Source organism: Pholcus phalangioides, unplaced genomic scaffold (genome assembly GCF_987345545.1).
Source record: "Pholcus phalangioides strain wild (caught in Gottingen) unplaced genomic scaffold, Ppha-v1.0 ptg000024l_1, whole genome shotgun sequence".
NCBI classification, from domain to species: Eukaryota; Metazoa; Arthropoda; class Arachnida; order Araneae; family Pholcidae; genus Pholcus; species Pholcus phalangioides.
The window spans coordinates 30,396,064-30,423,645 of NW_028301616.1; the positions used below are offsets into that span (position 1 = coordinate 30,396,064).

The 27,582-nt window shown below is 36.8% G+C and overlaps 2 protein-coding genes across 3 annotated transcripts; one reads left to right on the top strand and one right to left on the bottom strand.

Moving 5' to 3' along the window:
- Nucleotides 1–9,992: 9,992 nt before the first annotated feature.
- On the bottom strand, nucleotides 9,993–16,642 carry LOC149069209 (uncharacterized). The gene is made up of 2 exons (XM_089251082.1): nucleotides 16,566–16,642; nucleotides 9,993–14,187 (listed from the first exon to the last, which is right to left on the bottom strand). Exon 2 carries the CDS (start codon nucleotides 14,094–14,096, stop codon nucleotides 10,101–10,103), a length of 3,996 nt encoding a protein of 1,331 aa, XP_089107208.1. The 5' UTR covers nucleotides 14,097–14,187; nucleotides 16,566–16,642; the 3' UTR covers nucleotides 9,993–10,100.
- Nucleotides 16,643–16,887: 245 nt separating this feature from the next.
- On the top strand, nucleotides 16,888–27,557 carry ND-15 (NADH dehydrogenase (ubiquinone) 15 kDa subunit). 2 transcript variants are annotated; one of them, XM_089250826.1, is made up of 3 exons: nucleotides 16,888–16,942; nucleotides 20,748–20,992; nucleotides 27,299–27,557. In XM_089250826.1, the coding sequence occupies exons 2-3, from the start codon at nucleotides 20,753–20,755 to the stop codon at nucleotides 27,434–27,436; spliced, it is 378 nt and encodes a 125-aa protein (XP_089106952.1). In that variant the 5' UTR covers nucleotides 16,888–16,942; nucleotides 20,748–20,752; the 3' UTR covers nucleotides 27,437–27,557. The 2 variants fall into 2 exon arrangements, with proteins under 2 accessions (XP_089106952.1, XP_089106953.1); XM_089250827.1 differs by having other exon boundaries at nucleotides 16,929–17,109.
- The last annotated feature ends 25 nt before the right edge of the window (nucleotides 27,558–27,582 follow it).

Below are 27,582 nucleotides of genomic sequence, written 5' to 3' on the forward strand. Positions count from 1 at the left end.
AAACAGGGTAAGGGGATTTATCAAACACCATCCGAAATCATTCAGACCTGCGAGTCGATTAAGCTCGTACTTAATACAACATTTTCGACACATAATCAGGTGGTTGAAACTTGTTCCTAAGCTGGGGAGTACTCCGCTTATAAGGCATGGTTTAGAATGGACGATGATGCTATGACTGACAAGCCCAAGTAATTTCCAATGTATGTAGTCTTACTATATCTTAGAGCAGCGGTTCTCAACCGGTGCTCCGTGTGAACTCCCCAGGGGCTCCGCGGCAGATCGAGAAAAATACAAAAAAAAAAAAAACCAGTAAATTCAGAAAAAATAATTATAAGTATTTTTGAATAATAACAATAAATCAGTAACTTTGATGAATGAATGAAAAATAGGTCTACCATAGAAATTATACGATAGAAAGGGCTCCGCGAGTCAAAAAAGGTTGATTTTTTATAGAGTGTGTGTGTGTGTGTGGGGGGGGGGGGGGGGGGTCCAACCCAAGGCTCGCATGAGACCTAGAACATCTAATGAAATTTTTGGACGAATTTCAAGTGTTTCTTGCCATCAAGGGAAAAGAAAAGTTGAGCTACTTTTTCTCCTCATTTGAAATAATAAATATGGCTTTAAAAAGACCTCCAAAAGCACAGTGATCAGCGACCCGAAATTGTTGCCCTTCCACCAATTGGCTCAAATAGTTATCATCATCATCACGTCCTAACCATAACCCCCCCACATCCTAGAACCTTTGACGAGTCCCATGCCAGCCTTCCCACGGGGCCCCTTATATAGTTAATTTACAGCGTGAGAGAACAAAAAATTACAATATGTTCCGGTCCCCAGGGCTAGAACCCTGTCCCGCCCTTGTGGGGGGGGCATGGTCCTAACAGTTTTTTGTTGATGTGCTGTATCCTAAACACTTTTAGTCAATGCATCCCAAACAATTTGTTGTCAATATGGACTAAACAGTTTTTTATAAATGTAGCCCATAAGAGTTTTTCTTCTATAAGCGTGAATCAAAAAGTTATTTTTTGCCAACATGGTGCAAGACACTTCTGATAGGGCCTAAAACAGTTCTTCCAATGCAGGCTCCATAAACCTCCAATGGTTGGACACCCTCAGCCTTTAGAGTCTAACCATTTATAAAAAAATTCACAAGTGAGATGCCTTTCTTTTCTAAATTCTTAAGATAAATTGCTGAACAAAACTGAAAGCTTTCAATGTTGGCTAGCTATAAGCGGACGGAATGGAAGAAAAATCAGCTACGATATGTGAAACGCGTTGCATCTACAATTGTACACGCACAAAATACACGAAACAGTTTCCTCAATCTAGAACAAGATATAACACACAAATTCTCAGCGCAGTTTTAAAAAAAGAAAAACCAATACAGAAAAATCAAACTTTTCGAAATATTCTGCTTTGCATCACAAAATATTAAGAAACAGTCAAAAAACATACAAATATAAATTAAGAATCAACTTTCTTCTAATTAAGTGAATTGTGACGCTTTTAGCCAGGGTGAATCATCTCCCCCAATCAGACAAGAAAACAACTGAGCAACCACAACTATCCAGTCATTTGATGACGGGACATAATGGAACACAACAGCACAGTGATTTCAAATCACTGGGCCTCAAGCATGTCAACAAGAAACTGTGCGCAATTACCCTGTCCTCCAAAAAAACAAATCAGAATAATCAATAGGGGGCAGCAACATTAAAAAAAGCAAGAAAACAATCAGTATAACGAACTTCATCCACTTCGCATCCCCTAAGTATGATTGAAGCACTCTTTCACGCAAAACATTACAGTAATTAGCAGTTTTATACCACCACACAGGTGCGACCTCCTGACCAGGCAGTGAGAGTTTGTCTCATTTGCCAAGAAATGAAGGTGTGGATGGCAATAACACACATGCACCCTCAGATACCTTCCAAACCTCCTACTAGCAATGGCTGGAGCCAGTTTCTCAAGACAAACATCTTCATTCCTAGGAACCTGCAATTCTGACAGGCCAACAGTAATTCTAATTTCACACCTATGTAGGAGGAGGACTGAATTCTATGGCCGTTTGGTGTGAGCAAGCTAAGTATAATATTGATGTGTTTTCATTCAGCATGCTTTTAAGCAGATTGCAATTGAAACTCTCATTTTGTCACAAGAAATACCCCAATTCTGATTATTTTTCATTATGTTTGTACGAGGATATTTGGATATTTTTGAAATACCTACAGCATTTTATTGAGAGAACTGTTTTTTGTTTCTTTTTTCATGTGTAAAATGAAAGGTCCGAGAGGGTAATGATATCTGTGAAATCTATGTATGATGCTCTTCCACTTCCCTACTCCAATATAGTGATCCAAACATCAAAGATTGAGTTTTTCTTCAAAATAGAGGGCCTCTTTCAACAAAACCGGAAATGACAGCTATCTTTGGCCTGTCGGGGGTCTCACACTTTTACCGAGTTAATTCTCATGTGAAAAATGTCACATCACTTTCTGTATCAAGTAGATGATGTACTAATCACAGCTATTATTCTGCTAACACCTGACCACAATGATATAATCAATTATGGAATTGATACATCAATCTAGTTACATTCTTAAAAGATAGCACACAATTGCATACAGACATAAAAATGCTGGGAATCACAAAATAAAAAGCGCATGACTGAAAAAAAAACCCATTAAAAACTTTCCAGCTGCAGTAAAATTACAAATAACTTGTATTTAAAAGTATATAAAATGGTAACGATATGTCATTCAATACCTTTCATGAACAAATAAGCATAGAATATTACAAAAAGAAGAGGTTGAACTTCAAGTGAAAGGACACTTTACAAAATTCAATACACTCATTTAAAAGAGTCAGCATTGAGTCAATAAACTAGCTTCAGAGTGACTGAGCCATTTGATACATCTTACATAATGTGATTAACCTTCCTTCTTGTATTTTTACAAATACGGTACCTGCCGCTAATAAAATCAGTAGCTTTACAAAATAAAACTGCTTGATAAAACCTCTTTCGATTTTAAAAAATTTAATTCTATTATACTACTTGAGCATACACGTGGCTTAATTTTCATGTTATGTAAGTGTTGTGTGTTGAAGGTCTGTCTGCTCTCTGTGACAAGATTTTTTTAAATATAGGAGACCAGCATCTACAAAGAAATTACGAGATTAAAGTTCATCCAATTAAATCATTGTCTAATTGTTATAAAGAATGTGGCTTTGCTATCAAAAGCCACAGTTATATATCTGTAGGGAAAAACAACCTATATAAAAGATGAATTTGAAAGAGCTTTTGCTGAACACCCCCCCCCCCCCCCCACCATTGATAATCCTTTGTAGGTGTCAGCAGAAAGACTTCACTGATGAAATTAAGAGAAGTCTTCAGATAGTGGGATTGGGATACATGTAGATCAAAATTGGTGAATGCTCATGCCCAGAAAGCTTTGTATGTTCAGAGACCAGTTTTTCCACCAGCAATTATCCAAAGATCCTTTGAAGTGAAAATGGTTGTAAAGAATGTGAATCAAAGATCTCCAATGTAGTTATAATCATAGCCAGTCACTATAATTTATTTCTAATTTCAGCCTTATTGTGTAACGCATACATGGACCCCTTGGTAACCTTGTGGACTAGAGGGGTAGGGCTGTATTAAGAACATCATGGGCTTCAGGAAAAGTGATTTTACAGAAGCTCCAACCTGGCTAAAAATGCCTACCTTACTTTTGAAAATTTAAACCAGATCTCATCTCTACATGAGGCCCATATACATCCAAAGCCCCTGGGCAGGGCAGTCATTTCAACTTTTTCCAGGGGGAGCAAAGAACATGTACTCAATGTATGCATATATATATATATATATATATACCATTTTTAGTGTATTTTTAAAAGTTGGGGGGGGGGCAATGGCCCCCCTGATCCCCCCAAATGACAGGCCGGCCCCTAGGCTGTGTCCTGATGAGCGTATGTGTTAAGATGCCACTGGTCGGTGGAACAAAATACTAATCTAGAGGAGATAATGAGGGAAAAGAAAGCTTCAACATATTTTGAAACAACATTTGAAATTGATAAAGAGATTGTGCTAAATGCTCACAGTAACTTAAAAATCAGTCAATCAATAGAATTGAAATCATCAGAACAAAAGTGAAGTGATTTTAATAAGCAGCAGGCACTGTACTTTATATACTTCAAATTCCCTCCCCTTAAAATTAATACGAAATATAGAAATTAACAAAAAAAGAAACACTAGGATGCTTTATCATTGACACGCGTGCCAACACAATGCTGACAAATTTCATATTTCGCTTGAACACACCTTTCGAATTTAAAAAAATCTGTCAAATGACACATTAAGCTTTCTCAGCTTGTATTAACAGGACCAAATCATTTCAAGCTGTTTGGCCACTGTGCTTTTGAGTTTTCAGTCTATGTCTCGCTTATTTGGAGTAACTTGTCATATGACTAATATTTTGTCCTCAATATTGTGCTAAATGGCAGTACCAAAAATCTGAACATTGAAGGTGAGTGATTGGGCAAAAGAGATCTATTTAGACAGTCTGTTTCAAATGGAAGGAGCTTATGGACTAAACTGAAGTGGTAGGCCATTATGAAAGGCTGTTTGTCCCCACTTGACGGCCACCACACTCCTTTAAAAGACATCTTAATGATATAGGAGTTAGTAGTACAGGCTGTCTATAAATTACAACCTCATTTAACTAAGCCTATATCAAAATAGGCCTATATTAACCAAGGCATAAGGCTGAACACATAGCGGGGTGACCAAGAAGTGCAAAAATGCATTGTTTTATTCGACACCGCATATACTCGAGACGCAAGAGAAAGAGGTCACTCACACAATGAGATGTGCGACTCGAACAAACGTGTTTTTGCCTCGATCTGCTGATTGGTTTGTTTTCTTCACTTTTTTCTCCTTCTCCATCTTTTTTTCTTTTTAAAAACAGCTTCTGTGGAGAAATCATCATCACAACCCCACTGGTCATTTTCCTCTATTCTCCTCCTCCTGACTATATGCGAGCATCTCTTCCTCCACCTCTACGCGATATTTTCTTCCTAGTCGTAATTCTTGTGCATAGTACGTCTTCGTCCCAATATGTGCTCAGTCTAAGTCAATTAACCAAACCTCTATCAACTGAGACATTTGACAAGAGCAATGTCAGCTAGTAACAAATCCCTTTCATTGTTGCAGTAGATTCTGCCAAGGTGCCTACAAATGAGAGTGGACTCATTGTCCTCCATCTTTGAACAAAAACCTTGTTTGGCTTTCAGTGTGACATCATTAAAAAAAAAACCAGCAGGATAGGGAACAGTGATTGGCTATAGTATAATACTGACACAATTATAATACACACTTTCGCTCAAAGATGGTGGATGCTTAGCCTGTGGTTTCAAGGAGCTCTAGGTTCTTTTGATTTATTCGGTTCTACCCGTACCAAATAAATTTAAAGACTTGAAAAGGGTGAAGCAATAAAACGCCACGAGTCAATGAAGATAAATATAGGAAATGTTTTTTTTCCCAAAAATGTAACTATTTAGGAGGCTCCAAGGTTCTCAAGGTGACTTCTGATCCCCCCATTCCAGTTAATTTGTGGTCATGCTTTACATGGAAGAAACATCTGTGAATCTGCACTTAGGTTAAAACTACCTGTGTGTGAATCATCATTTAATTGAATTTCGCAGCCTTAGCACATTCTAATCAAATTTTTGAAAAACTTTCTTTTCTGTTAACTATGGGTCTTCAGAAAGGAATTACTTTTTTGCAGGGGGGGGGGGGGGAGGAGGGAAGACAATGGACAGACATGGACACAGTTCTAAAGTGAATGAAATAGCCTCGACATTGCATTACTTTTACAATGTTTGTTTCTTGCGAGAATTGAGAACCCAGAAGCAGACTGCCAATCAGACCGAAAGATTTATGTCTATATTAATGAGCAAATTAACAATATAAAAGCTTCCAATGGTTAAAAAAAATATACTAAAATAACGGCATTAAAAAAAAACATTTAAAAGACGCAGGCGAGTATAACAATTTCTTTCACACACAATCTAAAACAAATATTTAACATTGCCCGCAGACGAAATTCACAACAAAGTGCATTTAAAAACAGGTTCGTTGACATATACCAAATGCAATAGGAATGTTGCAAATTCAAATGAAGCAGTTCCAATAACAATATCTTTGTTGGTACTGCGCTTGCGTATCACAAGGCTAAACAATTCATGGAAAAAATCTAGGCGGCAGTCAAGATTTCTTAGGAGTAGGCATATTTTTCCAGGATTCGCAAGCCCTTGTGTATTAGTTACATGCATTTGTGGAGAAACCATTGACAGAACCATCAGTACAGAACTGAATGCAAGTATTGAGTATTTTTTTATTTCATTCGTCCTGACAATGCTATTATAAAATAAATTTACGAAAATAAATATTTTGAGTTTACAAAAGTGCATGAATCCCCTTCCCTTTAGTGTGGTAGCTCAACTTCCACGAGAAACCAACAAATTGGCATCAGCACATTTTATAAGATAACAGGGCTGGATGAATCACAAAAAAAATCTAGGCACCAGAACAATTTTTTAGGTACCAAAATAATGCTTCTTTCGACTTTTTAAGGGCATAGAGTGACCCTTTCATGTTGGCAGATATATGCTGTTATAGATTGCAAACATTTTGTGCTCCTCTCAGCCTGCAATTTAGTAACAACACAGAAAATTTAGGTGCCAATACCAATTTTTTAGTCATCATCTGGCACCTGGAATTTGTCCTGGCCAATAACATTGTCAAACCGCAATTCAACTAATCAGGTGGGACCAGAATTTTATTTGCTGAATCCAGAAAAACTGTTATATTGAGACCGCTATACACACACACAGGGTTCAGGAACATTCATTAAATGAGATTCTTTAAATTTGGGTTCAACTACGGGGATTCCAGCAAAATTTTCTTGATCATTTCCCAGACCAAAACTCCTCGAGAGAGAGAGCGATAATTATCTTTTATGCCTTAAAAATTTAACTTTCCAAATGCTTTTCGCATTTTCCCTCCCACAGAATATTTTTCCCTAACTTTAATCATATTTACATATTTCTCTGTGTGTGTGCGTGCATCTTTCACACAATATTTTATGTTTTCTCTGACTCTCAAAGTGACTAGGTGCCCTGTGGTCCTGCACGAAGCAAAATGCACAAAAAATTGTGATGCAAGTCGTAGAACGATGAGTGCTGCTGCTGCAGAAAAATCAATGGAAGAATTATAAAAGAACTCTTACATGCAAAAACATTATTAAAGGAATTTTTACTACTACTTAATCATACATGCACCTCGTCGTACACATTTTAACAAATCCTTACATTCCAGAACATGTTGTGTGTATGTATATATACGTGCCCCCCCCCCACAAAGCAGAATTGTTCTGCAACGACCCCTCGGGTGACTGGAAATGTTCTGTGCAGTAAAAATTCCCATAATTGTGTTTGTAACATATGACACAGATTTCGGAATATTCTGCTTTGGGTGCACTGCCCTAACACATTTACGTTGTAAGAATAGTGTTTTTTTGTGCTAATTGCTGGTGCTTGCCATCTGTCTTCCATGCGTTTTTTTACTGCAGAAAATTTTCCAGTGGTTTTCTGTGGATTCAAACTTCGAGATACAAATACGAGTCGATCCCCTTCATTAAAAAGGCCTTGCCACACAGAGCAACAGGCCTACAACGGTACAATTATTCAATCATTACACTTCACACATAGTTAGAAAAATTGATGGCAGCGCTACACGTAACAAGCATTACTTCATGGAAGGTTCACTACACGCACACTCCAACATTTATCAATTCTTTAGAAGTTCTGCAGAGCAATATGGAAGCAAGTGCATGTACGGCTTAGTAGTAGTAGTAGAAAAATTTCCAGAATTTTTTCTACTAAACCAAACTTGCAACTCATCCATATTCCTCTGCGGAACTCCAGAATTTTTACTGCAGAACATTTCCTGTCAGCTGAGGGCTTGTTGCTGAGCAATACAAAACATTCAGTTTCGGAGAATATAGCGACACTGTAGACAGCACGATGTAAAACAAATGTCTACAATGTGTGAAGGATTCAACAAATGCATGTAACAAATACACATAAACACTTCATTTCTCAACATAACAGCTAAAAGAACAGGTGGAAAGACCTTTTCTCAGCTATTTTTTTTTTTTACACAATTTGCCAATAAATACTCGACGATCTGTAGCAGCAATAAACCATGGGTGCACAAACCCCAGCCCACACGGGGCCAATCTAACTTATTTGAAAAAAGATCTAGCCTACAAATCAACCTGCAATTATACAAAAATATTTCCCATTTGCTAAAATACAGCATAGGACAGAGGTCTTCAACCCTTTTCTTGTCGCGAACACTGCCTGTACCCATCATCAAAAGAAGAGCACAGTTACGGCAAGTTTGACATGCGAATGCATGAAATTAGGATTTCTATCCGTAAATGCAATTTGTACGAGGTGTTTAATTGGAACGTTGATCAAATGCTCGCCAGCACTCTGAGCATTGAGCAGTCTGGGTGCTTGCGAGAAAAGGGTTGAAGATGCCTGGTATAGGATGTGAAATTGAATGCAATATGTATAGAAAATAAAATATTGAAAAATTATGAATATTTATTAATGATGCAAAGATGTGTGCCCCAATCAAAACAAATTTAGGTGATTACGGCAGGCACAAATGTCTGGCAAAATTTTCACTTGCCACCAAGCCAAGGACATATTCTCTATGTCCACACGTCCATTGTAACATTATATTTTATTCCGAAACTATGAAAAATTTCATTTTGTTATTTTCTAAACTGTAAATTTAAATAGTATATATTAAAATAATTATCCAGAGTTCAATCTTGTCTCTTTGGACTTTTTCGTGTTACTCATTGAGAGATCCTGGTCATGTAACGTGGTTCATCCCAAATTGTTTGCGAATGTGTTGCGGGTCACTTAAGCGATCTGGAAATGTGACGTCAATAGCTTGAATGATATGGAAATATGTCGCAGGTTACTCAAGTGATCTCTAAATTATCAGTGGGCCGAATGCTTAAATTACGACACAGTTCTAGATTGCTCAATGTTGAACTGTACCGTGGGCGGCGTAAGTTCTGGAATGATGTCACGGGTCCCTTAAGTGATCTGGAAGTGTGCTGTGGGTCACTCAACTCATCAGTGAATGTGCTGCAGTTCCCTTAAATAATCTGAAAATTCGCCGCTTAGTTCATTTTCCACAAAGTTAGGTTTGAGATCACGAGGGCGACATTTGGTCTGCCTGCCGTGGGTTAAGCATGTGTGTTTTAGACAGATCTTACCAATTTTATCGACCACAAAAAAAATTATCAAAACCTGCTAGTATTACAGCTGGCAAAAAAATGAAAAAAAATCGCCAAAAATTCGTGGGTCATCCGTTAAACAAAAACGTGATAAGTACCCGAATATGTTTAAATTAATTTCACTGATTCTTTTTTTCCCATTCTAAACCCGGTCAACTTAAAATAGCTGTTGTACAGACCGGAAAGGAGGTATCTTTAATCTTTCACAAGTTTCGAGCATCCCCCCCTTAAGGAAACCTTGACATACTTATTCCTGAAATCCGCATAATTGCAATCCTTGAATATAATTTTTAAAGGCTGTTTAATTGAAGCGCTGACAAAGAGCTCTCAAGCACAAAATCAGAAACAAGCACTAAACGCTCTTACAGCTTCGAGGAGCACCATAGTGTTCACAAGCAACAGGTTGAAAAGATGGCTGATATAAACTATCCCATTTTTTTCTTCCAGGTTCAAAAGACTTGTAAGCGAAAAAGTTTGTGCACCCATGCAATAAATCTATGAATAACATTTCATTCTATGCAATGAAAAAAAAAAAATTTTATGCGCCGTTTGAATTAATGAAAAAATAATTTAAATAATGAAATTTCCTTTTAAAAATGAAAAAAAAATTTCATGGAGATTTTTCATGATTTATAAGAAAATATTCATGTTACAAACAAGTTCGTCTTAATAATGAAATAAAAGACACATAAAGCTAATCACGCGTACACAGTTCTTTCATTCTTTCCCGGTCGTTGCAGAAGGCGGCTTCAAAACAGCGAACATCTGCAGGCCATTCTTACTGGTCAGAATGACATCGACTAGCGAAAACATTCGGATACACTGAAATGGACTACTTACGTTCCGATTGTCTTTCCAAAACAACTTCAACGTTGGCACACCGCCCTCGCTCTTCTCGTATTCTTTCTTTAGCAGAGGGAGTTTATCACAGTACACCCGTTCGACGACACCGAACTGAAGAATCAAGCAGTCAAAGGAATGATCCATGACGCCGATGACCATACCCCTCGCATCGATATGGCCACACTGGTGGACGAACAGCGAGAGGAACAACTTGTCGCTCGCCTCAGACACTAGTTTGGCGTTGTATTTCTTATCGTTGCAGTGAGTAGCACACCGCTTCATTGAATCTGCAGTCATGCTGGGCGGTTGGTGGATGCCGAGACTAGCCCTCAAGAGTCTGTGTACAATGATATCAGGATATCGTCTGATAGGGGATGTAAAATGGGTATACAGAGGAACATTGAGAGCATAGTGATGGAACGACTTGACATCTCTTTTGCTTGAGCAGAAATAAAGAGCACGATTCATGGGTCTCATGCACAGAAAAGTCAGAACTAGAAATCTGGCTTGAGAAAGCTCGTCGGAACCACAATACCTTCTGATGGAGGCGTGAAGGGTTCCGCTATCAGTGGGATCGAGATGGATGCCCATTTTAGCACAAAGTTTCACCACGTCCTTCAGAGGTTTCTTCTCAGGTTGGGCATGGCAACGGAGAAGCGCAAGGTCTGGAAAAGAATTGTAAATCTTATGCGCAACAGACATATTGGCCAGAAGCATGAATTCCTCTATCAGCTTGTTGCTGTCTTTTTGCTCATAAACGCTGAATCCCAGAGGAAGTCCGTTTTCGTGGTTCAGTGTGAACTGAAGCTTCATCTGATCCAAATGGAGTGCACCTTCTTCGAATCTCCTCTTCCTCAGCTGAATGGCGAGATTGTGAAGGTGCAAAACCCGCAGGTTTATATCGGTTATTGTAAAGTTTCCGTAAATTTCTGGATGTTCTGGCAAACTCCACTGTTTGTAAGGCTTCTCGATCATTTCCTGAGCGTGTTCATAACTCATTTTTATACAAGATTTTATGACGCTTTGTTCAAAGAACTCGTTGATAACGTTGCCAGTGGGAGACATTTCCCAAAACACAGAGACAGTGAGGCGATCTTCGCCAGGAGTTAAGCTGCAAAGATTGTCGCAAAGCATCCTTGGAAGCATAGGAATAACTTTCTGGACCAAATAGACACTAGTTGCCCTGCTCCTCGCACATTCGTCCAGTCGACTCCCTTCTCTGACAAAGTGAGTGACGTCTGCAATGTGGACACCGACGAGGAAATTACCATTCGGCAAGAATTCACAAGACAATGCATCATCCATGTCCCTGGCTGTCGCTGGATCGATGGTGAAAATGCAAATTCCACGCAGGTCTTTTCTGTGTTCAAGATCTTTCTCTGTGACTGACCAGCCTTCTCGCGGTAGACAATCGGTAACTTCGACAGGGAAATCGCTATAGTCGACACCGTTTTCTAACAAGATGCCTTCAGTTTCTGGTTCGACTTCACCAGCACATCCGAGATTCTTTATCAACCTACCGTGAGCAAATTTCGAGTCTTCATTCCAATCGGTTATCCTGACAAGAAATAGATATTTGGCATAATCATTAGGTCTGTGATAGAAATCACCGGGGCAATCTGACATTGGAATCATGATACGAGGCAAACGGTTATCCTTGGGTGAGAAGAGAGCCCAATTCGGGTTTCTATCTTGCATGACTTTAATGTGGCCAGCAGCAGCGCAAGAGTGTTTACGTTCAATGATGCAGACTACTTTCCCAGTCTTCTGTACAAACTCCTGCCACATCGGATGTTTCATAACTTCTTCGACGGTCAAGGATTCGACATCGCGGCTAGCTGTGCGGGCAATTTCACCAGGCATCAAGTTATCGTCATCCAAGCTCAAGTTCTCGTTCCTCGATTCTGATCGCTTCTTCTTCTTTTTCTTCCTTGTTTTCACATCATTTCCAAGTTCCAAATGCCTCGGAGTCGCAAGAACCTTCGTGGAACAAGGGGAACCTCGGAAGATCTCGTCCTGCTCTTCTACCATAGGACAATTATCACTTTCATTGACCTTCCTCGACTCGATCACAACTTCGGATGTGCACACGGATTCAGAAACTGATTCGACGCAATGCATTTGAATTTTAGATTGCTGTTCCATTTTGCAGCTCACTTCTGTGACATTCCTTGTTGTGCGATTACCCATGGGAATTATGGGATTGATAAGTCCGTTATAGGAGTTCACCAAATCCCTTCCATCTTCAGCAACTTCTGCATTGTTGTTTTCAAAATCTTGTTGGCTGGCCAAAAAATTGGCATCTTCAACGGCTTGTTCAATCTCTACCGAAGAACTGCAAGCGCTTGCCGATTCAGTGAATTCATCTCCCGACAGATCGTCGGGCGCAACAACGATACCTTCACAACTGTTGCTACTGCCGCCATCACTGCTATCGGACTGATTGCCATTGTTGTTTTCATTGCATTGCAATCTCATGATGCTCTGTTCGAGCGGATTTCCATCTTCCAAGTTCAGCAACTGTTCTGGCGAAATAATCAGACTCAAGGACGTTTTTTCTTGATTCCACATGCCGATGGTGCTATTAGAATTATCAGTACCTTCATTAGTTTTCAGATTGCTGATTTGTCCTTCAGAATCAATGGCAACACCATGTCCAGTAACTATATGTCCGTTGGAAGAGACTTTGATTTCATTGCTATCTGCTATTTCGTCCTTCTCTGCACTAGATTCCACTAAAATTTCCTTGACAGGAGGATCAGGTGAATTTTCGGAAGAAAGTTTGCTGAGATAGTCTTCTGAAGAAGCGAGAGAATATGTCGTTGCAGACGTGCTGCTCTTTTCACTGCTGTGTTCGAGAATCTCTTCACTAGAAGGCGTACTTTTGCTTTTCAACCTGTGTTTCTTGCTGCGGTTCTTCTTGGGTTTCGTCGATAACTTTCCCAGTTGTTCAGTAAGCTCATCAATGCCTAGAATCTCCAAGCTGTCTGGATAACGTATTTCTCGGTTCTCGCTCCATGCACTTGAAGCTCTGGATTGAACGCGGCTAAACCTTTCCGGAGTATGTACTTTGCAAGGTGTGCTGATAGGAGAGTACACAGTTTCTACGACGCTCGTGCCATGTCTTTCTTCATAATCTTTGATGGCATCGCAGAGAACTCTCCATTCCTGCTTTGGGTTCACTTTCACGACAACAGTATCGCCATTTAAAGCTCGATTCCTGTTCCGCATACCCCCTATGTAAATGTCCATAGGATTGTCAGGATCACTAATGTAAGCGTCTTCGTAATTTCTGGGATTTATGCGGAGAGCTCCTTCAATAAACTCTCCCCTTTCAAGTCCTTGCTGCACTTTGAAAAGAGGTATGTACGGCTCAAACTTGAAATTCCTTTGTGGAGATTTCATATTCCTCTTCGGAGTTTTTTGAGATTTTACGCTAGAGGCACTCCTGGGTGAATTGCAAGCTTGCATTCTAGGAGTGCTTGGCGATTTATTTTTACTAAACTTCGGAATTTCTCCAGAGCTACTAGTTTGAGACTCGCTTCTCCTTCCACTTTTAGGTAATTTCACTGGAATTTTCGAAGCAGATTCCAACGAAGGCCAACCCTCCCCGTCTATCGCCGGTGGTGGAAGCTTCTTTGGACTTCTCGAATTTTTACCGGGTTGCTGGGCTCCAGCTTTTCCTGGGCTGCCATACGTAATATCAAGAGTACCTAAGTACTTTGGTTCTTGTGATACCTTTGAGTTTTTTTTCTTCCTACCTTTAGTTTTCAAACCACTCTGTTTGGATTCAAATGAGGATGCAGGCTTTTTTTTCACTGCTCCCGACGCTGGTTCTGGACCACACTCATCACTATCATGAGAATTCATTATGTGTTTTTTCTCCCTTTTCTATTTCCTTATCTCCACTAGATGCAACTTCTGATGAAACTTAACACAATGTTGTCGTAATTCTTGAAAACTAGGCGTAAGATAGAAAAAAATTAATGAACTTGAATAATGTTAATATAATAAAACTTAATTTAAAATTGCCATCGGTTAGGAATCAGGTGAAAAAATTTATATACATCTGTTTTCATCCAGATATTGTGACTTTTCTGGATGTAATCTAACAGGGTCCACACACGCTGTAGTTAGATGTGAGGAACAGACGCAGTTCTTATAGCCAAGCTCATATCGCTTTCATTTTGAAATATCCCTCGTAACAGCTATAGCATAATCACTTTTTTTTTCTTTGCCTCTTTTTTTAGTAAGTACTTTTCTAACCTGTTGGCACTTTTCTTCCTGGTCAGCGATGGTTAGCCATTTCCTTCAGTGCACATTTTTTTTCTGTTTGCTATTGTTAGTTTTTTTCAGCTCCTAGATAAATTGTCCTTTTTTTTACTGTTGGTTGTTGTTTGAAGGTGAAGTCCATAATAATAAGCTTTTGATTTGCTACAGAGCATGGCCTCGGAATCAATTGAGTCCATTAGCATTACGAAACTTTTCCCAAAGAATATTTATATATCAGGAGGGGACATTGAATTACTCAAACGAGACTCCTGGTATTCATTATTCCTAATCATGTATCTAGTTTAAAATGCTATATTTTTAATATGAATCCCTTATTTAGTCTTGAATGTTCAGAGATAGATTTAATGGTAGGCACTGGACATGCACCCTGGGCTCCAACTTCTGAAGTGCAATGAAAACTCTACTTCAGACTTTTTCGAATTCAAGTGACCCAATATATTCTTCTGGTGCCTGAGTGTCATGGTGGTAAGATGCTCGTCTACCATCGTGAAGGTTATTATCACGGGCAAACCTGAGGGAGGATATAGATAAGATATTTTCCCTAACGAGATTGAGGCAACCACCGATACACAACGTCTTCATTTCCAACCCATCTCATTATTGGCAGTAAATTGCAATGTAGCAATATGGCCAGAGTTGGTGTTTGATGAAATAATATATTCTTCTGTGTCTGGGGGACCTCAACTGATTTTAATCTGCTTCTGAGAATATGTTCTGTATTATTTTATACTTATCTCAATCCCTTGTTCAGTGGTTTGTTTTTTAAAGTTATTTTCTTAACCACATTCCGCAATATTGCTTCCGAATACAAGTGGAATAAATTCAAACAAAAACTCTGTTTTCTTTCCTCTCTCCTCACCAACACGAACAGGGCCGCAACTAGATGCTTGGTCAGCCGGGGCAAGCATGCATTTCGGCACCCCCTTGTAATGTGGAAGGAGAGGTTGAGGGATGAAATTTGAGCCCCCCCCCTCTGGTTCGGCACCAGACCCATCTGCTCCCCCCCCCTCCCAGTTGCACAGCTGAACACAAGGCTTTGTTGTAACCTATGAAGTTGTCCTTTTTACCTTATTAAATTAGGACAAGGTTACCATAATTACCTCAGATTTGTCAAATATAGATCATTCAAATTTCTTATCAATAGCTTGTAAGCGAGGAGGAGTTACCAGCCAGTTTTGTACTTTTTTTCTACGGCAAATAAGACGTCCGAAATCCTGAATTTGATTTACTCTTGGCGATCACACACTGGTGATTTCACACATGTTGTCATGCTTTCAGACATTTTTCTTGCCAAAGAAAAAATTGCCAAAAGATGATTTTACTATAGCTGTTCTGGTTAAGATCCTATGAGAAAGGTTGTGCCAAATTTGGCGATTTCAAATTCCACCAAAGTTTTTCCTTGTTGGCGACTTGGATTTTTTGCTCACCCAACATCATGAAAATCAAGATGGGTGCAAAAAAAAAGAAATTTGGCACTCTTTCTTTTGGCAAGCTAGAACATCGTGAGTGACATCATCAGCAATTATGCCATGCCCCCCAGACTTCCAAGTACATCTCCGCCTAGGATGACAAACAGGGCTTCGGCTCAATAAATTTCAATAATGATAAACACAATATAATGAGACCTAAGACACTGGTGGAAATAAGAAATGGCCCAAAAAAATATATAAGGGTGGCACGTTAGCTTCAAAAAACATTATTGTAACCAATGAAAAATTTCAAGAGCTACAGTGCCAAGGTAATCAGTTGGCGACACAAAATAATCGCCAATTTGGCGCAACGCCGCTTATGGAATCTTAGCCGCTGTTCCCTAGGATTTTCACAATTGGGTCATACAATTGTGATAGCCACTACTAAATTCCCTCAAAAATTCATACCGAATATTAAACCAATTTATAATCACTCATTCTCCGTGTTTACTTTTATTATAACGTGGCAATCATATAATCTTTAGCTATAAATTAGCACTTTGATAATAAAACAATAAAATTATATTTGAAAAAACAAATTATATTTCGAAATTTATTAAAAATTTTTTTATCTCACCATCAAAATTATATCAACAAGAAAATATTGAAAATATTAAGCAAACATTTCTATTCAACCTTCTCATAGAAGTTGTTGCCATCTAAGTGAAAGTAATTCTCACGACAATAACAAAAATTGAAAAATAAAAAAAATAATAATCAAGCTAATTTCAAATCGGATCAATAAATAAAATAAAAATGTTAAAACTTTTTATTATGAATTTACGTTATTTAGAATTGAGATTAAACAACTATTAGTGTATTATGTTTTGCTTATTTCATTTTTTCTGAAATAGAGAAGTCACGTGACCAGATAAAAATTTAGTTGTTGTTGTGTATATTTTAAAAAGCTCGGCTCTGGCCGTTCATATCTTGACAAGGGGAAAGGTTATTGAGGTGTGAGATGTATTCAATATTTTTTAAAACATTTTATACAATTTTTGAATATTGATACATTTCTTGTGTATATTTGTGTGCATTGCTTATGTATTAATGTAATTGTTGTGTGTATATTGTTATTATATGCTGCATTTGTTGTGTTTCTTCGAAATTATTTTGTGATGGTATATATTACAATTTGATTTAATTTTTGTGTATTTTGTTGAATAGTTTCGCAGGTGTTTGTTTATATATATTGGCATATATGCATGTGTGTATAGGCTATGTATGTATTGGTTTATATCTCATATATTGTAAATGTCTAAATTTTTTTTGTTTGGCAATTTATATTTACCTTGAGGCATCAAATTTTCTCGGCTCAATAACATTGGGCGTTTTGCTAGTCAACTTGCCCAATGATATTGAGCCTAAAGAAAAGTTTGTGGTTTTACTCACTGCTACTGAAGTCGCTATGTGTAATAACATTATCAAGTAAACTTCCTGCTCGATCAGCTAGTGCGAGTCAAGTTGAAGGATGGGGCTACTTTTCTCGCTACTCAATATGGGACAATATGGGTGTGGCTACTTTTTTTTCCTCTCGCTTTGACTCACAACAACAGAGAACAATGATAATATGGAAAAGGGAAAGGAAATGAGTTGCTCGCTTATCTACTGCGCAATTTTATTAGTCCTGTGTGATTGAAATTCATTGTGCTAATTGAAACTGGTTCACTCGATAGCTACTTTACTCGCCTGATGTAATTGAGCCTTTTCTCACTCCAAAATTGAGCAATCTAATACACCAACTTTTTGTTTTTGTGCTACTTTTCTTGTCCTAATACGCTACTCGGTACAAAAGGACATAAAACAAGTCAAGTCAAAGTATTTTTAGTTGAAAATTTTATCAGTTTCAATTTGAAAATTTTTTAAAATTAGTTATTCATGTTGAAGAACTTGAAGTTCCGAAGTTATATGTACTCATGTACTTTTTTTAAATTCCTAATAAGTAATAAATGAATCGTCATAACTAGAGTCTGAAAGTTTAAGCACCAAATCAAAATAGGCAGACGAAAAGGCAATAAAAATGCTGAAAATAGGCATTAAAAAAAGGCAATTGAAGAAAGGAAAAATAAACATTATTAAGGATCTGAAAACGGGCTAAAAAAATGGTTGCACTTTGTCTACTGTTTCAACTTGGATAATAATAGTTATTATTGATTAGATTGATTTCATGTAAAAAAAAATAGTGATTGTTGTCCCTCAGAATTAGTTGGATTCAAGAACCACCATTATGAGATTTGGGGCCCGTAGAGAAAATTATAATGGGGCTCCAAATTATGAATAATTCTTACTTGTTTGTTGTATTATTTGAAATATTCATCTAGTTTTTGTAGTTGGAACACAGCTACCTTGTTTTATTGTTGTAAAGCAAGTTAACTTTTTTCTTGTTTCATTTATATCGCTACATATTCGGGACTCCTTCTAGCGCACTGCCTGGTATGACCGTGCCTGCCACACCCTTCATAGCACTGCTCTAGTCAATTTAATTGAATACTGAATATGTATTTTAAATAAATAGCCATGGTTGTTTGCAGTGAATTTATAGTGTGAGAAAAAAAACCCCCAAAATAGCATGGGCCCAAGGGCCTGTCAGCATCTTCCCCTTTGAGCCATGACAATAAATGATGACCTCTCATACAGGCGCAGATCCAGTGTGATGCATTGGTGGGGTGATTGATTGTGTAGATTCGTTACATCCTCTCATATTTTATACAGACACAGGAAAATTTTTACCTATATTATTCGGCTCTTGGGAGGGGTGATTGTCCCCCCCCCCACCCCCTTCAGGATCCGCACCTGCTCCTTGGACAGTTATCGGTTAGTTATACATACATATACAATACAGTCCAATACACGAGCAAGACAAGTTATGTGAAGCATATTTCAAAGAGGTCTGCAGTCCAATGTTGCCATTCAAGAGTCGATACTAGTTGCACTCAAGAAAAAAAAAACAAACAAACCAAGAAGACCATTGGCTAATGTGACTTTCACCAAAAACAAAGTCAATCACAGCCCTGAGATGAGATAGATATCTCAGGGTATAGATGGGTTGTGTTTGATGTTATGGGAATAGACCTTAAAAAAGCCTCTTGCAATGCAATAAAAAAAAAAAAAAAGTTCCCCTCCCCCACCATAATCCATGGATTTATGAGGGAGAGCTCCCTCTTAACAATGCTCATTTCCATATATATATATAGCCTCCCGATTCTACTGCCTAATATCAAAACATTTACCATTTAAGAAGTTTTTCCTACTTGATATGTTATTGTTTTATGGCCTAGACCAGGGGTCGGCAACCTTTTGAGTCGGAAGAGTCAAAAATTACAATTTACAAAATTTCAAAGTTTTTAAAGAGCCACAAAATTTTTAGAGCCACATTTCAAAGAGCCACATACGAGAAGCTGGGCATAATGAAATATAATTTATCAAAAAATATGTATAATATGTATTTTAAAAATATAATACTTATTATGTTACCTACCTTTACTTCGGTTTTTTTATTATTATAATATATATATATATATATATATGTACATACATAACTTTGAGAAGATAATTCGCTTCTAACTCTTTTACTTGAAACAACAAACTATACGTCACAGCCAATGGCGTTGTATCATAAAACGTATTCATAATGGTAATCACTTGCAAAGCACTGGTGAAGACGCCAAATTGTCTTGCATCAAAAGCGAATTAAATCCTACATAGAAACATCAGACGACGGCATCATTCGAGAGCTTCTGATGGACTGACGACAGTGACGACGTGTGTCACGGGGGAGGGGTGCGGTGAAAAACGAGTACAAGTGGCTGAGAGATAGAATCGGTGCCTAATCCTCGTTAATCGATTCAGAACGATTTTTAAATGTTTGTTTTTTTGATAAAATAAATAATATTTGCGTATGGAACTAAAGAGCCGCAGCTTCACATCCAAAGAGCCGCAGGTTGCCGACCCCTGGTCTAGACAAAGAAATCATGTACTGTATATGGGTGCTAATGCTTCCGATTTCCCTGAAAGTCTTCGGATTTTGTAGCCTTATTAAAATCTACCAATTGGAAACCAGATTTTTCAGATATTTTCTATCTTTATAGAAAAATCCTCAAATTGTGCTTTGCAAAAATGAAAAACTCCCCAGTCCTTGCAGTCCTAGACTGACGTTTCCTTGAGAAAAATGCACAAAATTAGGATTTCAATTATGGGAAATCAGCGGATGTCATCAGATATGATGCCAAAAGTTAGGCAAAGTTTCAAATTATTGCCAAAATTGCAGATGGCGGGAACTGATACTCTACTGCGAATTGGTAAACAGTAGATTAAAATGAAATTCTACGATAAAAATATTGTGTGTTCAACATGACAAATATTTGAGATGCAAAGTATTTATATAAAATAAATTTTATCCTTCATTTCAGTGAAGAACAAAAATTATAGTTTAAACAATAGTCTTCGTCCATAAAACAGGATTTAAAAAAAATCGGGCAGCGAAAATATGGTAATGTCCCGGAAAATATGCTATATGACTATAGTATGGAATCCCCCTCCCAAAAAATACCCTATGTTTGTATGACGTGTTTTCTTCAGAACTACTTTCATACTTGCAAAATATTTTGTCAGGTGACAAACTACAGATTTTTTCAAGTCTGGAAATTGGCACCTATGATATAGTTTGTCAGAGGATGTTATCATCAGAGTCATTTGCTGATTATTGAAATTTTGCTATTAATGTGTGAATGCAGAATATATATTTTTTTCATTTTTTCAGCCAACATGGGTGAAGATATTACAAGAGCACCCGGAAGTTCTGGTATCAGACCAGTCTATTCAAGCTTTGCATCCCCATTAGATTATATACTCGGGCGATTGCCAAGCTGTCAGTTTAATTCTCGTTGCAGAGAGTTGGAGCTCAACGTAGTGGATTGCACTGATACTTATGGCACTAAAGCTTTATTGAATGAGTGCCGAGATGTATACGATGATTATTGGGAATGCTTGTACTCAAACAAGAGTGTGAGTATGACTGCTGTATTAACTCTGTCCTCCATTTTAAAAGTTTATAGAAAACATGTAAAATACCATGGAAAATACTGTATGTGGGACTACAGCAGAACCTCGATGACACGACACTCCAAAAGTATCAATGAACTTGTTGACCTCTGCAGATGCCAAGTTAGCTAGTTTTCATTTGATCTCACCCTCCCATTTTTTTTATGTCATGTATATGTGTTTATATATAATTGAACAATTCCATTTCATCATCTATAAATTAACAACAAAAAAAATCTGCTGTTTTCTATGAAAAGTTTCCAACTAATCTTAAATTGAAAAACATAATCGTATTAAAATATCTGTTATTTGCTAATAAGCAGTGCAATTGCCAAAAGTTAGGAAAACTTTTGGCAATTGCACTAAAGTGTTTCGATCTAAAAAAAATGTATTTTTTAGCTTATTAAACCATGTCTCACTAAAAAATTTCAGATATCATCCGCACTTATCTGTGACTTTTGTAGTCCATAGGTCGAGTTTCCAGGCTCCAATGTAAAAATTTATTAACTGGCTGGTCCATGGGCAATTTCAAAAAATTAGTTGTGATAAAATGCGAATCATAGTTGATTTAAGTGGGGTTTAGGTATTTTGTGTCGAGTTACAGAAGTTCCCCCCCCCCCCATTGAATTTAATATCATGCCAACCATGAGGCTAATAATTGTCGAGTTATCGAGATTCTACTGTGTTTTTTACTCATGTTTAAATATATACAGGGTGATTCAAAACTGAACGTTCAAACTTTTAGGGGAGGTAGAAAACACAAAAGCAAAACAATCACAAAAAAATTATGCATAACTGAGAGAACTTTGAGCACTTGTGAAACTTAACGTGTACACGTACTGTCCTTGTGTGAAGTATCTCTAAATAAAGAGTTTTTCTACTCAGTATTGGCTTGTCATTTCTGCATCTACGTTTATCCTCCAGCTGATCAGGTTGGGGTTTTCTGTCATACATTCCTATGCTGTTTTGTGTTTTCTACCTCCCATAAAAGTTTATACATCAAGTTTTGAATCACCCTTTACATATTTTTTCATATTCAATAATTTTATGTACAGTGAGTTAATCTTTTTTTCATACAACACATTTTTTTAGGAGTGCAAATTATTTTTAATCAAAGTGCATATCTGTGTTCAGATGGCAAAATGTTACGAGTCACTTTTTTCAAAATTTCATGATGCAAATTTGTAAATAATATTTTGCCAAAATACAATACTGTGGCCTTTTGACGTTAATACAATTCACCACCGTCGTTTTCTCATGAATTGAAAGAGAAAAACAAAATTTTGACAAACGAGGCCCATGAATGTAAACAGGGTTGGTAAAAAAAACAGTTTTTTTGGTTTAAACCAGGTTTTTTTGTTTTAAATAGTATTAACATTAAAAACAATGAAATTTCTGAAAAATCATTCAAACTTCTAATAATTAACTAAAATAAAATGTTTATTAATGTAATTAATACTATTCCCATACTAATTAATCAATAAATATTTCTTACATTTTAACAAAAACCAACTTTTGCAATTTAATTATTTTTTACTTAACTCAATGGATTACTGTGCGTTTGAAAATTCTTTTAATATTATTAATCATATAATATATAAAGGTTTTTCTCCAGTTACTTTCAGTATACTTAATTAGGAAGATATTTTGCAAAAAGTAATAAAAATTAGGTGAATATAATGTATCTAATGAAGCATAAATAATGCAGATTAATTAGCAATGATTGGTATACAGGGTGATTATAACTAAGGTTCTGATTTCAAAACACTGTAAAAAAAGAACGATTGTCAAAATGACTTGAAAATTGACATGAATATTCCTTAAAAAATTCTATTTTATTTGGTAAAGGGGAAGAAATACTTAAAAATGTAAAATTTATGACATCATCCAACATGTGGGAAATTTGCTTGCAGAATGGAAACGATAGCCAGTCATGGCAAAATGATACTTTAATTATAGTATTGCACGATTTCATAATTCATGGAAACATCACAAAAAATGAAGTAATTCAACAAATAACTACAACTTACTTAAAAAATGTTAAATATGTTGTCCAACCTGAAGTTGAAAGCACAAAAATTCTTGTTCAACAACAGAATCAGAGTATGCCATGGTCATGATGTGGGTGTGCTTGCAATTCAGCTTTATTAAACCAAACGCGCCCTCCCTGCCCCGCCGTTAATATTCCTGAGGAACTTCTAACATATAGGGAATCTGCTGGAGATTGCAATTCACCAAAGTTTGCAATCTGACCACTGTTTATAACATTTTGAGGTACCCCCCCCCCCCCAGCCAGAAGTTGCAAGGGTTAAGGTGCATCCTATCAAAATGGGTCTTCAGCAGCTGCTTTGCTGGTATTGCAATGTGCATCTTTGATAGAAGTTCTATGCACACACTGATGCTGTAAAAGTGTTGAAATGATGTGGTTGCAAAAATAGATTATACTGCTGGCCAAGTACAGCATCATCTACTTGAAAAATTTTGCACTACTTGCACTTTTTTCCCTTTTGTGAAAGAATCTTCCACTGCTTCAGGAGTATCCATGCCAATTTTCAAGTCATTCTGATCAGTACTTATTGCATAGTTTGGAATCAAAACTTAAATTATAATCACCCTGTATATAGCTGATTATTTTTCATAAATCTGTTACTACTATACAGTAGAACCTTGATTTACTGGGCTTAACAAGTGAAAGCCCAGTTAAGGGTCCTCTATTTTTGCCTCAGCCTTTGCAGCCCTCTCTCCAGACTGCAAATGCCTACTTACCAATTCACATGCTTAATCTCGCAAATTTTAACCATATCTCATTATCTCCCCCCCCCCCCCCCCGCCCCCAGTCGCTCTTCATTCAAGGCCTCCGTGACGTGCCCGGGTTGGCCAATGCGTCAAGTTTGGTACAATGATTTTAAAAATTAGGTATGGGCTTTAAATCCCAGACCAGATTTTTCATGGTCTAGTAAACAAAAAATTTAAGAAGAGGGTTCTTTTCTTGTCTACTCTTCTGGGTTCGTTTTAAGAGCATCCTGGGCCCCGAGAGCCAAGTGATTTTTCTGATTCCCTACATGGAAAATCCCCGAAAAATACAACCACCTCTCGTTTTTCTGAGGCCCCCGGGCCATGACCTGGTGGGCCCATGCGTTAAGACTGAACTGGTTCCTGGGCTTGAGCCCTGCCAGCTCCGCGCTTGTGGAGGCTACGGTTTCTTTCACAGGCTTCTGTGGTGTAGATACTGTGTTTCCTAACCGTCTGGTCAGAGCAACACTTTCTATAGCAGAAGGCCTCAGTGCGAAGCTCGTTACATCACTGAAGTCTCCCATTTCCCTTAAGGCGACTGCCCTATTGTAGTGGCTATAATTTCCCTTATAGTCATTGGATATATAACATACAACTTCCCTTATACTACATTGGATATATGATAACGGACCGGCCGTGGTATCATAAAGGTTGAAAACCACTAACCCCTTATCCCTTGTCAGGAAGAAAACACAACATGAGGTGGGGACTGAAGTGAAAAAGAAAAACTTCTTTGCTCGCAAAGAAAAATGAAGAAAAATTCGCCATGAACACAATTTTGGAAAAACTGCCACCCGCCAAAGCCAAAAATTTCCTGCCGAACCATTTTCAAACAAGCCCAATTTGGCGGGAAAACCGCCAATCTGGCAACTCTGATGTGAGGTAATGTAACTACTAGTACACTAGTCTTTGTCCTTTAGGGACAGCTGGTGTCTTTATTGGATTATAGGACCACCTGCCCCTAGCATTATGGTGTCACTACTGTTGCTGCTTCTTTGTGTAGGGGAAAGAAACCCCTGTGAGATAATACACCACTACATTTAGATGTGTGATGCAATCCTTATTCATGAATTTGCTAAAGATAGAGCATCAGAATGTAGCCAAAGGTTAGAAAATGTTGTAAGAATGAGAAATTTTGGCTTCTGTATATAATTTTAAATAACTTCATATGAAAGATACTTCAGAAGAAGATATTTTAAGATACTTCATATGAAAAATACAAGTATATATATATTAATACTTGTATATATATTCTGGCCACTTTTATGAGACTTTTTGAAAAAAACCACTTATAAAATCTTATGTCATTTAAAGATATACCATCAGAATGTACCCCAAGGATATAAAATGTGGTAAAAATGAAACATTTTGGCTAATAATGAACCAATATGATATTTTTCAAGGAAAAAAAATTATATTTAGGCAACTTTTTATTTGATTTTTTGAAAAAAACCACTTGGTTAAAACCAAGGTTTACCAACGTGGTTTAAATCAAACAACCCTGATGCAAACAATTCAATATTTTGGGAAAAGCAACTTATGACATTTCACCATCTGAGCACAGATATGATCAAAACTAAAGTGTGATTAATTGTATCCCTCTGCAAAATATCTTGGTTCATTATTGCAAAAATGAAACGCTTTTAAGATGATGAAATATCTCTCGTGAGTGGGTTGAATTGCTGTGAGATTTTATTCTTTTTGTTTTCAACATAGGACATATTTGATTAGAATACAAATACATTTTATTGGTGATATTTTTGGCACTATTATTTGTATAGTGATTCAATGCTTATCAGAGGTGAGTAGATTCTACTTGTAAAGAACTGTGTGCCACTGCTAGCTTATGTATCCACCTAAATTTTTAGGCTCGCTTTGTTTGCTTGCCTTCTGTAGGCTGTATAAATATTTATGTAAACGAAATTCTATTGCATATACATTTAAACATGCGTAACACTTATGAATTATGTTATGTTTCCTAAATAGGAATGATAATAATTTGAGCTGGTTTGATTAATCGGGTTGGTTAATTGATCAATTGTTAATCGCAGTTAAAAATTTTAATTGAGTTAATCGACTCAATCAATTTTTAGTAAAAGTTTGTGAATCAACTTGCTTTGTTTAAAAAACTTGAAAAAAAATTATTAGTTGTTTTTACAAACTTTAATTTTTATACATAATATTTTGTATAAGTTACCATATATTAAAAAAATATTTGAATCAATATTTTGATCAAATTTTTCGACAAGTTGATGCAATAAAAACTGATGATTTACATTTCAAATTGACTTTGATGGGAGTTTTAGAAGACATGACCAAAAATTTAGCATCCCCACTATAAGTAGTAGTTTTTCATATTCTTGGAAGTATCAGCTCCACTTCTTTCATGTACTACTTAAGAGCAATTTCAGCAGTAGTTTGAAAGCAGATTCAAGTAAAGAAATCACAGGTTTTGACAAAATTATATATTGAGCATATTAAATTGCTTCAAGCGGGCAGTCCCAGTTTCTTAATCTATTCCTATGTTTGTTCAAATCTGCTGGATAGGTGTGTGAAATGAGTAAAATATATTTTTGTAGCATGTTATTAATATATGGTCACAAAAAAATATTAGTTTAATCGATTAAAACTTTTTGATTAACCAGTTGAAAAGTTTAATCGATTCCCTCAGCCCTAATAATAATTAGGACTGGTCCGATTAATCGATCAATTGTTAGACGCAGTTAAACAATTAAGATGAGTTTATCAATTCGATTAAAATTTTTATTAAAAGTTTGCGAGAATTAACTTGATTTGTTTGAAAAAAACCAATTAGATGTCTTATAAAACATGGTCTATGCAGAACATTTTTGATAAGTGATGATATTAAAAAAAATATTTGAATCAAGATGTTGATTCCATTCAACGAAAGCTATTTCAATTTAAAATTGCGTTTCATTGGAGTTTTAGAAGAAGACGACCAAAATTCATTGTCTCCACTATGAACAGTGGTTTTTCATATTCTTGCAAGCATCAGCTCATCTCCTCACAAGTACCATTCGAGAGGAGTTTCTGGGAAAAAAAAAGTACAGCGTCGAAATAGTTCTCTCTCTTCCCCAAATCTGAGAACAATAACCATTAAAACAAAACGACAAGATCCAAGTGAAGAAATTACAAGTTTTGGCAATTATTGTGTTTAGTACATTGAATTGCTTGAAGCGGGCAGCCTTAATTTCTTAACCTTAGTCTTATATTTGTTTACATCCACTGAATAGGTGAGTGAAATGGATAAATTATATTTTTATAGCATCTATATTAATATTGTATGGTCACAAAAATATTCGATCAAAATTCAATTGATCTGTCAATGAATCGATTAAAAAATTTTGGATAACCAGTTAAAGATTTTAATAGATTCCCAGCCCTAATAATAATATGCAATCCGATATAACCACAGTATTATATTTAAGTTCTGGAATTCTGATTGTTTCTTTCTAGAAATTGCGAATCGCTGAAATGGATAAAGAGCGATTGAGACAGTATGTGGCTGGTGAAAGAACAAGGGGGAATCGATATGCCGAACATCCTCCCATTGACTCTTACAGGAGAACTTATGGCCGTACTATTGGGAACTGAAAACTGGTATACTGCTAAGCCGATGAAAAATTTATGTAGAAATTCAAAAACAAAAAGCTAGTGCTGCCGTACTTTGTGAATTCATTTGGCACTGTTTCATTCAAATAAAAAAAAAGCGTGATATGTGTGTGTTTTCATTGGTTGAT